At 41.8% G+C, this 16484-nt stretch overlaps 1 protein-coding gene across 2 annotated transcripts in view; it reads left to right on the plus strand.

The window, feature by feature from the left end:
* PDE11A (phosphodiesterase 11A) overlaps positions 1–16484 on the plus strand; it is a 380330-nt gene that overhangs the window by 298909 nt on the left and 64937 nt on the right. For both annotated transcript variants that reach the window (XM_057745497.1, XM_057745496.1), the window contains one exon: positions 10104–10213. In XM_057745497.1, coding sequence (XP_057601480.1) covers positions 10104–10213 — 110 coding nt within the window. The remainder of the gene's footprint in view (positions 1–10103; positions 10214–16484) is intronic.

Genomic DNA, 16484 nt, shown 5'->3' on the forward strand with positions numbered 1-16484 from the left:
TTTCAGAGATAAGCCAAGTCGTTTTACTGACAATTCAAACTAGAGAGCAGAAGGCACGTTTAAGAAGAAAAATCCATCCTGCTGTTTTCAGGGAAGTCCTTGATTTTTGATGTGGAAAATTTCTTCTGGAAGGAGATCTTAGAAGCACAATTGTAATTCTTCCTCCCCTTCCAACCCAAAGAAAGATAGGACCAGTTGAATTTTCAAATAAAACATTTTTGCTCATTGACCAAAATCTAGACAGAAATCTAATTTCTTTGTCAATTGTAATGTTGGAAAGTACAAAGAGATCTACGGTTTTGTTCTGTAACCGGCAATAACAAAGTAACAAACAATAATCCTATCTGCAATCATCCAACATCATTTTTACAATGCATTTCCTTATCAATATAAGTAATAACTACTTATATGTACTTTAAAATAAATGGCAACATTATCATTATAAGAGAATAAAATCTGCAGGTTAGAAAAACCAATTCTTTAATCCTCATGTAGGTATATCTTGAATTCCAGTGTAACTTCAAAGAAGGCAAATTTTTAATTTAGGAAAGGAGTGATTTTTAATGTTTTTGCATAGTATCAGCACTGGGCACTATAAATTAACCATGGAGCTAATCAATTTGAATACTGTGTTGAAATTACATTTAAGACTCCTAGCTTTTAATCATTTAAGGAGGTTTCTATTTTTATTCTCTCTGGCCACCTCTCCGAGCTCCAGTGAGGCCCTCCATGCTTCTGGCAGACATTCCCTTTATCCACATTTATTTTACAAAAGGAAAAAGGCAGAGCCGCACGTAATTAAGAACCTGGTGTGCTAATCATCAAACATACAATTGGGCAGAAGGATAATCCCATCCATTTCCTCGCACAGGAGAGGAACCTCCATAACTCACTTTAAGCGCTGCCATTCATGAGTTATGGATCATTCCCTTTCTAGTGAAAATAAATTCTCCCGCGCCATCAGCCAGAGCTGGGTATTTTTCTTAGGACATGTAAATTGTAAAAGTGTATGAACATAATCACACTGGCGTTTCGGCGAGAGTATAAACTCTAGTCCGTGGACACAGGCTTGTAAGGAAATGTATGTGGTTTCAGGGCTGGGGCTGCCTAGTTACAGTACAGGATTTTTGATTAAAGTGAATTTATTCCTGAGATTTTTATGGTGTTGGTAAACTGCTTAATCTGTCGCTCCATATTTTATGACGCCAGCCAAATCCTCCAGGTCAGGGAGACCCAGCAGCAGAGCCACGGTCATTTATCACAGCCTCCATTTTCCACGGTTTATGACTTAGTAGTGGCACTTTCTGGAGGCTGAAATGTGGCACCTAAGGGTGTCAAGTTGGGAACTTTAAAAAGTTCTACTTTCTCACTAGTCTCGTGTTTAGTTTTAGCTCAATGATGGCTAATAAAAATTTGGGTACGTTTTGAAACGGCTTCATATCCTTGAAATTCATCAACCTGGCTTCTCTGTGGCACTTGGAGAGGGCAGTCTCTCTGCACAGTTAATGTTCACCAGGTGATCTGCATCACTTTCTGTGCTCACACTCTGCATATTATTCAATTCATTAGTAATTTATCATACAATGTAAGCTATATTTCTAAACATGAAAAACATGCTATCTTTACCAAAAATATCATAAAGCGCCTATATTCTTAGTATTGAAAGCTGTCTTTAAGAATCTGTTTCTTCTTTTGTTTCTTTTTGAAATATAATATACATGCTACATACATGTAGCTTTGTTTTTCTGTATTATCTAAATTTGAGTAAAAGCCTCAATTTTTAAAGTCTTAAGATAGTTACTCTGAAATTTTCCTTTTACCATTTGTATTTGTTTTCACACATTTTATTGAAGTATGAGAGCAGAGATATATTGACCGATTTTTATTTGACCACATCAAGACTTCCTGAGAATGAAATAGAGTATTGACAGATGCCAAAGGTTTGCTTTGAAATTCTCTAGCAAACAAACAAAACAGTGCATGTGACAAGATAGGTGAAACAAGATAGCAGAACATGGCTTCCTGCTGAAGTTAGGTAATGAGTACATGGGGGTTCAATACAGCATTCTACTTTCCATATGCTTTGAACTTTACAAAATAGATACTTTTTTAAAATTAAGGTAACAAGTAGGTTAAAATTAAGTCAAGGAGGTGGTTAAAAAAATAACTAAATAAAATTTTTTTAAATCAATTTATTTTTTAAAATTCATGCATCAAACATTTACTCAAATGTATATACTTGTACCAGTTTTGCTGCCTTGCCATTCTGAGACTTAGTGGGCAATATTATTTGAGATTCAGAGACAAGTTGTGTCCAAAACATAACTTAGGTTTTGCGGTTTGATAATAAATGCCTTCAGAAGCTTCTGGTTGTAAAAGAAAGTATTTAAGTATAGATTGTAAGGTCTTCCCAACTCTGAGCTTGATAAGGAAAGGATCATTGTGGACTTAAATCAGTATTTGATTAATGCCAAATCAACAATTGACTAATATCTTGAGAAGAAAGAGAAGCAAATTTGATCAAAACTATCCCAGTCGCATGGAAATTAGACAAACTACAACTGGTTTGTGTTGTATCACATGCTTTGGTGAAGGCAACGTGTAAACATGGTGCTGGTTGGTGGTGCCCTAAACAGCTGGTAAGGTTCTGGTGTCTGGACCTCAAAATGGGACTGAAGTGCCTCTTTTTCAGCCTAGCAGACCCAAATGTTGGCAGATGAACATTTCTGTAAACATCAAGGGAGTATGACCGTTAAATCTAGGTGCTACGGTTTGTCCAGCAGGGTTTTGTTTCCCCACACTGGAAGACTGCCGTTGTAAATATGTGTTCTTCCCCCTTGTGCTTTTGTCACCCACTATCTCTGGTTGGCAAAGATGGGATCTTTTTTAAAAAGTAGATAGGACGTGGCATTAAGCATAAATTTGTTTGCAGCACTCTTGGTAAACAAGTGAAATCTACTTCTATCTTAAAGCTTGAGAAAGTCCCCTGCCTAAAATCATTGCTTTGGAGCAAATTGAATAGGTTGGTATCTATCAGCCTGCCCCCAGGATTTACATGTTGAGAGGTGGCCATTCCATCTTGAAGCAAAAAAGTAGACACCACCCCACCCTTAAAAAAAGCATGCTGGACTTGCTGTAAGTGCCTGTGAAGCCCACACATGTACCTTAACAATTCTCCTACTCCTCTGATCCACTCAGCTGGGATATGGGCTGAATTGGGAGGTTGATTGAGGCACCCTTCTCACAGAACCTGTCGTCCTTGTTAGGAGCTCTAAGTTTCACTTGATAGACACCGCATGTGAAGGATGGCCTGGTCTGCTAGGACCAGCCATCAGCATTGCAGTTTGGGGCATTCTTTAGAAGACCTATGCACTTTTAGGTCTTCAGAAGACCTAGGTATATGGCATTTACAATGAAACCCTCAACAAGCACTCTTTGGCTACAGTAAATTTAAGTTTAATAATGTACCAAACAAAGGCCCCAGACAGGGCCCCTGTAACAGTGCATACCAGAAATTAAGAAATACCAGGAATTAAATGCTGCTTCTCTGAATACTGCCTTTCGGCCCCAGGCTCACATCACTTCTAAGGTATGACGTCACGTTTAGATCAGTTGAGATATGATGACCCGCACGATTAGGGATGTGGTATGCAGATTCTTCTAGAGGAGGCACTTCCTTGAGAAACCATGTTCTTCAAAGCTCCTGGGAATGGTCTGAGCCGTCGTCTTTGCTCTTCTAATCCAGAAGAAAGAGAAAGATGGAGGGGAAAAGAGAGACTCTACAAAAACGCATCATGCTGTCTCTCAACCTCAGCCAATCACTGAAGGCTCTGCTGCAGTGCCCGCCGCCAGCATCCATGGGGGAGCATTTGCAGCCAAGGACCTTCTTCAGTTTGGGATTTCTGGGACCGTTAGGAATTTCCAGTACATCCTTGGATTCCCTTCCCTTAGTCCACCATCTGTCAGATCTCAGAATCAACAGGATGAACCAGGACATTCCTTGTCATTCAGTACCTCTGACAGCGAGTTCAAAATGAAACGCAAACGCAGAATTTCTGGCATCACTTTCTCGGACTCCCACGCGGAAGCTGCGTACATGACAAGGGGCGTGCAGGCCATGGTGCACAGTCTCCAGAAACAAAGCAGGAGCTAGCCACTTTCACTATTACTTTCTTCCACAAATTGCAGCCCACGTTGTGATAGTTTCTCACTAGAAAAGGGTGCTCTGTGGCATGTTCTGGTCAGCACGAGGCATGACCAGACTATATGCACAACAAGGGCTAGTCACGCCTGTCTTCCTCAGCGCTCCGTTTCAGCCTGCAACAGAGTTAATGCTGAATCGACATTTGCTCAATGAATAAATGAATGAATGGACACTTTTCAGGATGTCACTATTTTATTCCAGGCTAGGACATGTTGGTGAAACATGGGCTTATTTCTAAAACAAAAAAAGAATTTACATTAACACACACACGATGTATATATATTCTAATGAATAAACATTCATTATGGAAATTTTGGGCACAAAGGAAAATATTCTAAGTCCCCTGTGATCCCACTACTGGTAACGTTTTGATGTACATCCTGACAGTACTTTTCTATGCATTTATTGGAACATTTTATAAATTTGGGATGTTATATACAAACCATTGTATCTTTTTCTCTCTAAACCTCATGTTAAATCGCTGTTTATTATCAGTTACATTTTGATGTATCAGAGCTCTCTTTGGCTGAAGATGACCAGTGGCTGTGCATATTAACCTCTTACTATTCAAGAGTAACATCCTTCATGGAATAAAGCACACACCAAGCGATTCTTCAACGTCCTATTATCTAACACTGTTATCACGAGTCTTTAAAAGCTGCACAACTGCACATACACTCTCACCTTAGCGGCTGGGTATCACAGTGGGTAAGGACACAGACTCAGGAGTCAGGTTGCCTGGGCTCTAATCCCACCACCGTTTCATTCCAGCGATATTGTCTGGTGCCTCAATATCTTCATCTATAAAATGGGAGAGATCAGAACAGTATCTCCCTCAGAGAGTTCTTGTAAGGATTAAATGAGTCAAGGTATTTGAGTTTAGAACAATGCCCGGCATAAAATACTCCTAAATGCTATAGGAGTATTAACTGTTATCGGTATTATTCCAAGCCTCTTTTCTCAGGTAGGTCAATTACTTGACACAACATTTTTGTGAAATGAGTGAATCCGCTATAGCACCATCTAGGGTTTGTTTTAATGGCTGCTGTTTTTTATACTTCTGGATTCTACAGAGCCACAGAGCAACAGTCATTTTTTCCCTCTGGCCATGATACTCCTCCATTCGCGAGTATCATACAAGATCAGTTTCGAAACAGGGACACATCCTCACTGGTTTAAATTTTATGTTGACTAAGTGGTAGGAAACTACTGGGTAGTTTAAGAAACACTTCAAATCAGTCTTATTGTTTGGGTCCTTTGGAGTTCCAGTGATTATATGCTCTAATGGCTGGGCATAAGGTTATCCCAGTATACCTTTAACCCAAAGAAGGACTGTCACAGGACACCTGCTGAGAGGGTAATCACAGGCTTTTCTGGAGAGGGTGACATGGGAACTAGCTCTATATGCTGTGGCTATCTCTTTACTTAGGTATATGGTATTCACTGCTTTGCATTTCTGATATGGACCAGGAGGGAATACAGGTGAGAGGATAGAATAAAGTAATGGTCAATAAAACTCGTAATTATTGGCTCAGGAGCAGCAAATATATCATTTTGTTTGAAAATAAAAATAAAATAGAATTACGCATGGGAGAAACACATGAAAATATACTTCCTGCTGCCACTCTCTTCTCTTTTGAAAGTATATTGTCTTCAGCAGGCAGTTGACTTTTTCTCCTCAATGTGTGTTCAGTGTAGGTCAGAATGAACAGGACTAGAAGGAAGATGGATGGAGGTGGGGGAGGGGCAAATGGACACAGCGGCAGGGGGACACTTTTCAGGCCTGATGATTCTCAGAAACCATTTACCAGGTGGCTTTAAATCACAGCCAAGAGATAGGTGCTGCTTCAGTAACTCAGGTATCACAGTCAGAAGAGGTAAATATGTTTCACGAGACTGTGTGTGTGCTGCACTTCAGGGATGCTTTATTCCCAGGATCCAGAGGTGGCTTCCATGGTCTTTGAACACCATAAAATTATAGACTGATTCCTGGGAAGAAGGTCCATGGCTTTTTTTAAATTTACAAAAATATCCGTGATAGAAATGGTTTGAGAGCTGGATGCTGGATTTCCTAGAAGGGGTGGGAGTAGCGGGGGAGGGGAATGGCTGCATAGACCCTTGCAGTAAAATGCATCCCATCATATTATATTCATACAATGGGTGATAACTTATGGCTTAAAAATGATGCAGGATTTTGAACTTGAGTCTATTAGATGGCATCTGATTTTATCTTCTAATTAAATTTCTAATTGAATTACCTTATTTTGACATTATCCCATCTCTGTTCTTACTGTTCTAATTCATCAGCTAGTTCTCAACAGCAGCATTTTCACAGGCAACAATCTCTCTAAATTTCAGTGCATTTTCATTGCGTTTACAACACTGATTTCCAGAGTATCATGGATAATTACTTCATACTTGATAGACTTTCAGGATTTACTTCGTAGTAGCAAGATCCAAACCCAGCGAAACAGACTTACAGTTTCAAGGTGACAGAGATGACAGCGAAAGACATTTATATCCCCTTATCCCTTCAAAAATCATCCCAAAACAACGAGTACAAGAAATGTACACAAATTTCAGTTTTCATGGAGGTAGGATGGTTCATAGATTTAAAAAAGGAAGGTCCAACCCAAGTGCCTTCAGAGTGAGAGGGTGGAGGAAGGGATGCATGTGAGAAACAATGTCCCCCCCAGACGCTGTCACGTGTAGGAAGCAGAGGCATCAGCTACCACAGACGTGGGGTGAGTTGGAAAGAGGGGCGATGAAAACACTGAGTCCCCAAGTCTCCATCCCCGCTCTGTGTAGTCAGAGCATCTAGGCAGGAAGCCAGGGTATTTGCCAGAGAAACTGAACCCCAGACTTGGGGACACCAGCAATAGAAAAGTTAGGGTGAGGTGCACCTTGAAAGAAAGAGAATGAAGTGAAAGTCTACATCCTCAGAGGTGAGAAGCTACATACTCTTTTCTCAGAATGCCAACACCTGTGTTTATGCCATTTCCAAGCAGGAGATTAGAAAGTCCAGAGGAAATGAGTTTAGATACTGGCATGTGGGGATCTGCAGCAGGACCAGCTGGCTGTCTGCTCACCCTGTGATGAGGTCAACCATCTACAACCACCCTCACGCAGGGGTATGTGGTGAGCGCAGCAGTGCTTTACACTTCCATGAGTAAGTAGGCTCCCGAAGATATCAGGCATTTGTGGAAAGCACTAAACACATAGATAAGGAGTTCAGAGGAAACAGGCAATTCAGGGAACAGAAGAGAATTTCAAAGGAATTATAATTAATATCTTCAAAAGATGAGACCATATTACATCCATGAGAGAAGAACAGCATGCTATTAGGAAAGGAGCAGCAGACAGGAAAATGCTTATAAATGTAAAATATTATTAGTCCTGGAAGGTAAGAGGAGAAAAGTCAATGTGTGCAGTGGGAAAGAAGAGACAAGAAAATAAGGAAATCAATACCAGAAGTCCATTGTCCAGCCAATTGGGGCGCCATTCAAATAGGACAGAAAAAAACCAGTAACGTAGAAATTATTAAGGAGAAAAAAAAGATTACAAGAACATCGTACTGAAGAAAATGAGCCTTCAGATTGAAAAGGTTTGCCAAGCAATCGTGGGGAAAAAAGGTCCCAAACCAAAGCAGATTTTTGTGAAATTGGCAAATGCCAGGCATAGAGAGAGGATTATAAAAGACAGAAAATCAAGTACCACTCAAAGATTAGGAATAAGAATGATTTATACTTTTCAAAAGCAATTTTGGAAGTTAGGAAACAATAGAGCAGTCCTTCACAATTCTGAGTGAAAATGTTGCAACCTAGAATTGTTGGCAAGCCAACTGGGAAGAATAGATTAAAGGCATTTCAGTTGTGCAAAGCCTCAAAAAAATCAACTTCCTCAATGTTAAAAAAATATTAGCACCCTTTCTCTTGAAGCCACTGGCAGATGTGATCCTGCAAACTGAGAGAGAAAAACAAGGAAAGAGAGAGATGTGGGATGCAGGAGATAAGAGACCAAACCAGGGAAGGGGAAGCTGGCAGCTGACAGAGAATCCAGATTGGACCAAAGCAGGGAATCCCTGTGACAGGAAGCGATCTGATAAAAGGTGTGGCTAGAGAGTTGTGTAGGATGTGCGTCGATGACTTAGATGTTCATAGAAATCTTAACTCCAGGAAAGCAAAACATTTACATAACAAAGGAAGCAATAATTGGATACTAATTGGCCCCGCAGTGAATAGCGTGTATAGAATGACAATCAGGTGGGCACTGTCAGAGACCTGGGGCACACAAGTTTTTTTGTGCCTCAGTTACCTTATCTGAACTGGTGGATAATAATAGTTCATACCTCACAGGTCTGTTATGAGAATTAAGTTAAACAGTTGTAATTCTCTTAGGACAGTGTCAGGCACACCGGAAGGATGAATAACCAAGTGCTAATAATATGTGCATACTATACAGAAATGTGGAGGAAAACACCTACCAAATTAGATAAAAAAGAAAACTGAAAGTGGTTGCCTTTGGGAATCAGGATAGGGGAAGGATGAGGGACTATTGTTTTTGGTTCTGAGTCTCTTACTACAACTTGAATTTTTAAAAACTGTTACAGGTGATGCCTTAAATAGAATAAAATTCACTTGAAACCAATAGCCAGCTCCAAATTTTAAAATGAAGGGCACACACAGCTTTGATATGGGCTGCTTTATCCTCCCTGGATAATTTATTAACATTCCCATTTGCTATGCAAATGAAATTATACTTATTTCTAAATGTAGCAGTGGACCCAACTCAATCTTTTAAAGTAAAATTGTCAACACAGAAACTTTATTATTCAGTTATTTCTGCAATTAAAACATAATTAACGAAAAAACAAAGTATTCATTTCTCTAAGAGATGTGTCTTAGGATACTAGCTAGTGATATTAGATGTGGAGAAAAAACACACATGAAAAGGGAAGCAATTTGAACTCTACCTTTCCCCTCTTCCTGCCCTCTGATAAAAATTTTAGTAAGTAATGAAATGGAAGGCTTGAAAAACAAAAGGAGGGAGACATAAAGGCCTTAGATCAAGAAAATGCATAGACCTGCTTTTCCGTAAGTTCACTTCCTCTTCTAAACTAATGAAAGGGCAGCAGGAACCAGAGAACCACTGATGCTCCTGATTATGTAATTACATCACACTGGTCCCCAAAGATATTACACCACTCCCTGCGTTTCACAAGCAAGCTACCAGAGGATAATAAAGAAAGAATTTCATGTAATGGATACTCCACCTGATCCTTGGCCAAATTCTAGTTTTCAAGACACGCACTGCCTTATTATCCGTATAAAGTTAGTATGTCCTCCAAGCTAATACGAAATAAGATTTTTACAGGATAACTTCTAGAATCTTACCATGTAGCAATTTGGGTACTTCTAAGTTGCCTCTTTTAATATTTATATATTTTAAGAGGGTGTTTGGTTTTGCCTGCTTTCATTTGAATGGCATCTGGTGGATATAGGACTCAGTTTGAAATTCACAGCCGCCTGTCTCCCCCTACCCCTAGACGCTCATCACTTTGCAATGTCGAATCACAAAGCACGTTTTGCTCTGGGCCTTTGCCAAACTGTCACTGTATCTGGACAGCGCAAGCCTCTTCTCTAAAAAGGGAACAAAATAGCCTGAACTCTGTCCTGGTGTGCCGGCCAGCGTGGGCCACTGTGCCGGCGAGCTAATTCATCACCTTGGGGACCCTGGGCTGTGCGACTGACCACCCAGCTCACTGGTCGAAGGGGTGGCAGTTAATCATTCCCTTAAATGATGTGGGTATGAAAACAGAGTCGATGGTTGCTCAGCAGACGAGCCTTATCCATCCTCCCTGCCCCGAGCAGTGACTGTTGCCATTTCTCCATCTTCCCAGACCGCCGGATTTCAAGAGATTCTGACGGAGGTGGAAATTTTAGCAGTGATTGTGGGATGCCTGTGTCATGACCTCGACCACAGGGGAACCAACAATGCCTTCCAAGCTAAGTAAGTGTTCTAATTGTTGTTATTTTAATGCATTTGCCTTTCTGTTCGGAGCCAAAGGTGACGAGTGCTAAAGAGTAAAGCATTAATTTCTGGCATCCGAGGCCAAGGCCATGCAGGCTTGGGCGCGTGTGTCACGGGGCTCATTCATCTTTATAATTCCTTATTCTTCTTTTAATTGCAAATGTGCCCTTCATGTCACGCTTGTTGATTTGGTCTGTCTCTGTTGACCTCAGTCAGATAACAAAGCTCAGGTTTTAAAGGGCCTACTTTTTTTTTTCTCCCAGAATGTCTGCCTTCGTGGCATTATAAGCTTCTTGAATTTGCTGCTCTCAAAATCTGGTTTTGACAAATATCGTATGTTAACACATATAGGTGGGCTATAGAAAAATGGGACAAATCAACCGGTTTGCAAGGCAGAAATAGAGACACAGATGTAGAGAACAAACATATGGTCACCAAGTGGGGAAAGCAGGGAGGGTTGGGGGGGAATGAACTGGGAGATTAGGATACCAAATTGTACACTCTAAATACATGCAGTTTATTGTCTGTTAACTGTATCTCAATAAAAGTTCTTTAAAAAAATCTGGTTTTGAGACTATTAAAATAAAAGTGGAAATTTTATGAAGCAAAAGATCTCTTCCTTCCTCAGTAGAATTCCTTCCAGGTTCTTTTGATGTTCGGTATGTAAAAACTGCAGTGAAATAAAGTGACAAAGGAGGAAGAGGGTCTCTGCTCCTGCCAGGCCTCGTCCCACAGAAAGGTGAGAAACAAAGGAATTCCACCGATACAGGGGATTGGAGGCACATAATGCGTGTGGACGGAGCAGTCTGTCCCTAAGCAAGTTGGACCGCTCAAGACAGCCATTGCTTCGTGGCTCGCACGATGGCCAAGGCCACAGAACTTATGGGTGCTGGAAATAAGACCAAAACCCAGGTATCCTGGCTCTCGTATTGAGGGTCTAGTTTTAATGTGCTTTTTTATATTTTTACTACCTGTCTGCAGACACAATGATTTGGGACTTCAGAAGCTAGAGAAAAATGTTTGGGGATGGAAAGACTAAGGAAGGAAGGTTTCAACTAAGAGTAAGATTAGCTTTCAGATGACCAATTTCCAGCCCCCAGAGCAGGTCTGCCTCTATAATCTGAAACCCCAGCAGCCCACTGTGTGTCAACAGGTACCTTTCAGCTCACCACTCGTTTTGTTCCCCAAAACACCTACCTACCTGGAGTCCTGGGCCCTTCTTTTGGTTCCTCATCTAGCAGGTGAACACTGATTCTGTGGCCCTCTGTTCATCCTGAGTGCAGTAGCTCATCACGTCCACCTGCTCTTCAACATAGCCTGTAATTTCTTGACCCTCTTACCTTTCTGTGATAGTCACTTTTCAAAAACCCAGCCCTGGATCAATCTAACAGTTTAATTGCTTGCTCTTCTGTCTAGACTTTTAAAGGCTTTGGGAGAAATTGTCACAGTTGTGAGTTTAAGGCATGCCCAATATATATTCTCCCAACTCGTCTAGGTGGTCCGTACTCCCCACCAATCTTTCAGGGTCCCTAGCTAGTTCTATCCCCCCACCGTTATCAGCAGTTATAGATACCAGTATTCTCTCTTCCTAAACCACCTCCTGTTCTACCACCTCCCCCACGCCTCTCAGCAGATCACCTTGCCTCCTCCTTCACTGAGAAAATTGAGGCCATCAATCGAGAACTCCCTCAATTTCTTCCCTGCCATGAACAAACTTATCTCTCTGGCCCCATCCTTTCCTCCTTCCCTTCTGTCTCAACGAAAGGTCTGTCCTTCCTCATGTCTGAGGCTAATCCTTCCACCTTGGCCTTGGATCCTTTCTCCCTCCCTCCTCCGGGACCTTGCTCCATCAATCTTCCTCTCTTTGCCCTGTATCTTCCTTTCCCTGTCTACTGGCTCTCAGAATCCTATTAATATGAACAGTTCTTCCCTGTCTTGAAAAAACCCACCTCCATCCCCGCTTCTCCCTCAAGCTCCTGCTCTATTTCTATTCGTTCCTTTCCAGCCACTCCTCATGGAAAGTTGTCTGTTTCTCCTCTTCACTTCCCTCCCATGTGGCTTCCAGTTCTGCCCATCAGGGGAGCAGCCCTCAGTTATGCTACCAACAAAGGATCCCTTGTCCCAAAGCTGTTGGACACGCTTACTGTCCTTCTTTCTTGACCCTTCTTGCCATGAGACCCATTTTGCCACTAGAGCGCCTCCTCCTTCCTAGAACACTCTCTCTCCCTTTGTCTGGGAGAGAGACACCTTCCATCCACTTTTCTAGTCTTTCTTCTCAGTTTGCTTCAAGGCCTCTCTCCTCCTGCCCCAGGCTTCGCTGGACGTGTTCTCTCCTGTTCTTCTCTCCACTTCTTCTCTCCACGTTATCCTTCGTGCTGGACCTCCACCCCTCTGCTAACCAGCCCCAAGCCCATACCTTTGGACCAAAATTCTCTGTTTATCTCTAAACACTTATCCCAGCTACTTGAGGAGCACCTCCTATTTGAAGTCCCACCGTCACCCCAATCCCAGTCTTTCCCTTTTCACCTAATCCTTTTTCTCTTATTCTCCATCCCAGTGAATGGCACCACCAGAAATCCGCAAGTCACCCAGATTCCCTCCTCAGCAGCCCTCAAAGTCGACATCTCTGCATTCTTACAGTAACCACTGCTTCTTTGCATCCCTCCTGGATTGCAGCAACCAACAGCCCAACTCTCTTCCTCCAGTCTTCCCCCTGTGGTGCTCCAGAATGCTCTTTATAATTCACAAAACTGATCAGATCACTCCCCTGCTTAAAAGACATTCACTGGCCTCTTGTGACTTTCAGGATAATGTTCAGATTCCTTAGTTTAGCCCCTAAGGCCCTTTTCAATCAGGCTCCTGCCCATTTAACTGGCCCAGCACTCACTCCTGCCACCCCATCTCCACCCAGGCATCCAGGTTCCAGACACAGGCGGCTACCTAAAGTGCTCAGTGGGGTCTGGCTAGTTCCCCTCTCTCTGCTCCCAGTCTGCGGTTCTCCTGGCCAGAATGTCCTTCATCTTCTTCTTTCCCCCAAACTCCTCTGAAAGCACCACCTCCAGGGTTCTATCTCTGATGTACCTTCCCCTTGTCAATTTTCTGTGCCCACATCGTGCCCTGGCTATGCTTTTTCAAAAGTGTGCTTCTCACACCATGTTAATTGCCAATTTACAGGTGTGTCTCCCTTTCTCCTCGAGTCCCCGTGAGGCGTACAAGTACCAGGAGTGTGATAAACCCACAAGGAACGTTTTCTGAGTGAATGAATGAATGATAAACGCATGCATGGATGAGGTCTTAACTGTTTTAATATTGCTTTTCAATAAGGTTTCCTGGTTTCTTAGGGAAGTGTGATCTTTTATAGATTTTTATAAACACAGTTTTTACACACATGGTTTGATGTTGTACTAAAGACAATAGCATCCCTGGGGCCTACTGAAGTGTAAACCGTGTACACTTTTATTATAGGGTCTGACAATTCCTTGTGTTGGAGTTCTGTGCCTGCATTCCATTGCTACTAGTATTTTAGGATACCTCTCTCTCAGGCCAGTGGCAGCACTGTCACTGTGTCTTCTTCGAGCAACCTCTCTCCAGCCCCCTACTATTCTGCCACTTATGCACAAAGAATTATATCTATAAAGCAAGAGTGAGCACCTTGTGGGTTCTTTTAAGAGTCAAGTGCACAATAGATGTACTCAGCAGCAACCCCCGTTTGGGAGAGAGCCTCTGTGTCACACCGAGAGAGCCAGCCCATCTTGTTGGTTGACCTCTCAGCTCTTTGGACAAAGAGTACACACCTAAGCCAAACCTAGCTCATCATGTTTTATCTCCCAGGAATCTGGACTTGGATACCATGATACCGACTCCGTTAGCTATTGAGGTCCGAGCTGCAGGCCCACATAGGCTTGGAAGCTGAGGCTGCCATTTGGGGAAGGCTGTCATGACCACATCCCAAGGGGATAAGAGAAACAAGAAAGCAAATCTGCAGAGAAGAGAGAAGAAAGTCAACATTCAGAGAGAAGCAAAAAAGAGATTATGCAATCCTAGGGAAAGACAGAGAGAAAGCAGACTTGATGCCTTGGTTTTTCACATCTCAACTCCCATTTCCAGGGGACCCAGCTGTACTTGTGACATTGGGGCTTACTCAGAGGACCTGGCATCATTTAGTCAACAGGTTTTTGTTTTATTTTGTTTTGTTTTTTAGTGAAGCTGGTTCTAATTCATTTCTGTTCTTTGCAATGAATGGTCCCTGAGACAAGAAGAAGAACTGCAGTTTGTTTGTTGTTTACTATCTCAAGGGCTCATCGACATCCCTGTAGGTAGATATTTTTGTCTCCATGTTACAGGGGAAACTGGGCCTCAGGAAAAGAAGTAACTTGCCCAAGTGTATACATCCAGAATGTGGCAGAGTGATGTTTGGGCCTGGGCTATCTGATCTCAAAAGCCATTCTTTAACCACTTTATCCTACTCTCTTTCATGACTTTGTGATATTTATTTTAGCCCTTTGAGCTTCCAGTTTATTGGCTGACTTGCCATATATGTGAATTCTGAAAAATTAAGATATGTTTTGACAACCGAAAAATCAAGACGTGGAGCCAAAAAAATCATAGAACTCAACTAGACCTTGGTAGTCATATTTTTCAGTGCCTTAGTTTTTAAAAATTGGAGACTGAGGGCCCCAAATTTCAAGTGACTTGTATTATAACAAACAGCTTTCACACATGTGAGATAGGTATTAAGTCTCTGATACCGGAATTCAAATTTTTTTTGCATCCTCGTACCACGTGATCAAATCTACCTGGTTCCATGATGGTCCTACGTGTTTCCTCACGATAACCAGTCTTGTACACAATGTCCATCCGTCCTGCCTCTTAACTAACAGAGTCACTTTTGAACTTAGAACACCAAATGTCACCACCACGCCACCTCAGTTAAAATATTTTTCAGTAAATGCTGAAAGAGACCTTTCTACATCATGGTGAAGGAACTAGCTTTTTATTGGTTAGAATAACATTTATTCAGCAAATGTGCCATTGTTTAGGAAAATCCCTAGGAAGAAATCTATGTCCTTATTTCCTTATTTATTCCCCATCAATTGAGTGCTCTCTAAGTGCGAGGCACTGTGCTAGGCATTGTGGGGGAGATTAAAATCTAATAGCCCCTTTCCTTAAAGTATTCACAGTCTAATTCCAACCTTTCAAGTGATTTAGAAATGGGATTTAAGTGCACCAGTTATTATGTGGCAAAGCATATGCTACCTTTTTTTCACATATAAGGCTATAAAGAAACAGAAGACATTTAGCAAGGGACAAATTACTATATAAAATGCAAAATGCCTCTACAATAAAAAGTTGTGATTTTAGTTATAGCACAGCATGATTTATTCTCTTAGCCTTTCTGATAAGTGAACCTTTGCATTTTCATACTTTACTCTTAATTTCAAAGTATTGGAGTACGTGCAGTGAATGGTCAATAGGTAGAGAGGGCAGAAATCCCACAGTGCTTTGCAACTGCCCCGTTAACACCGCTCTCCTGTTTTCTCCGGGGACAGCATTTCCCACTCATCGCCCTCCCTGCTACAGCTGCCCCGATGATTAAATATCAGCACCGAGCAGCTTGGTAGTATATTCTCCTAGGAGACGGCTTCTATTCATTTCTAGCATAATCTCTTATACTCATTTCTTGGGAATGAAAGCCCATCTTGTCGCTTTCGGCCAGGTCCCAGAAGTGAAATACGGGGGCACATTAATCTGCCGTGACAGCCTAATCCCATTCCTCGCCACCTCCCAACAATTCTCAATTTCCTAATTACCTTTTGCAGTTTTCCTTCTGAAAGTTTCCTGTAAGCCACGGCAGCGCACTTCCATTCCGTCTCTTTTTCAGAGAATATGCATATCCAGGGAAGCTGTAAAGGTACACAGTTCATGGCTATGAAGGTTCCTTTTTTACATGCTTACTTTTGGTGCCTGTGCAAAGCGCTGGATGCCTTTGGGGGACGGAATTTTCACGTTGACTTTTAAGTTTCTCTTCAGTGTGCTGCCTGTCCAAAAATGAAAAACTTCAGTAATATTGGGATGACCTGATCAATAATGAGTGTCATAAATAACCATACGTCTAAATCTTCCTGTGCTTAAAGGGTCTGGACTCTCTTCTTTTCTTCTCTCCTTCTCTCCCCCTGTCTCCACATACCCTACATATATATGTAGTATTTTCACAATTATAGCGTGTGTGCCCCAGAGCTACTGGTATGAT

Source organism: Hippopotamus amphibius, chromosome 8 (genome assembly GCF_030028045.1).
Source record: "Hippopotamus amphibius kiboko isolate mHipAmp2 chromosome 8, mHipAmp2.hap2, whole genome shotgun sequence".
NCBI classification, from domain to species: Eukaryota; Metazoa; Chordata; class Mammalia; order Artiodactyla; family Hippopotamidae; genus Hippopotamus; species Hippopotamus amphibius.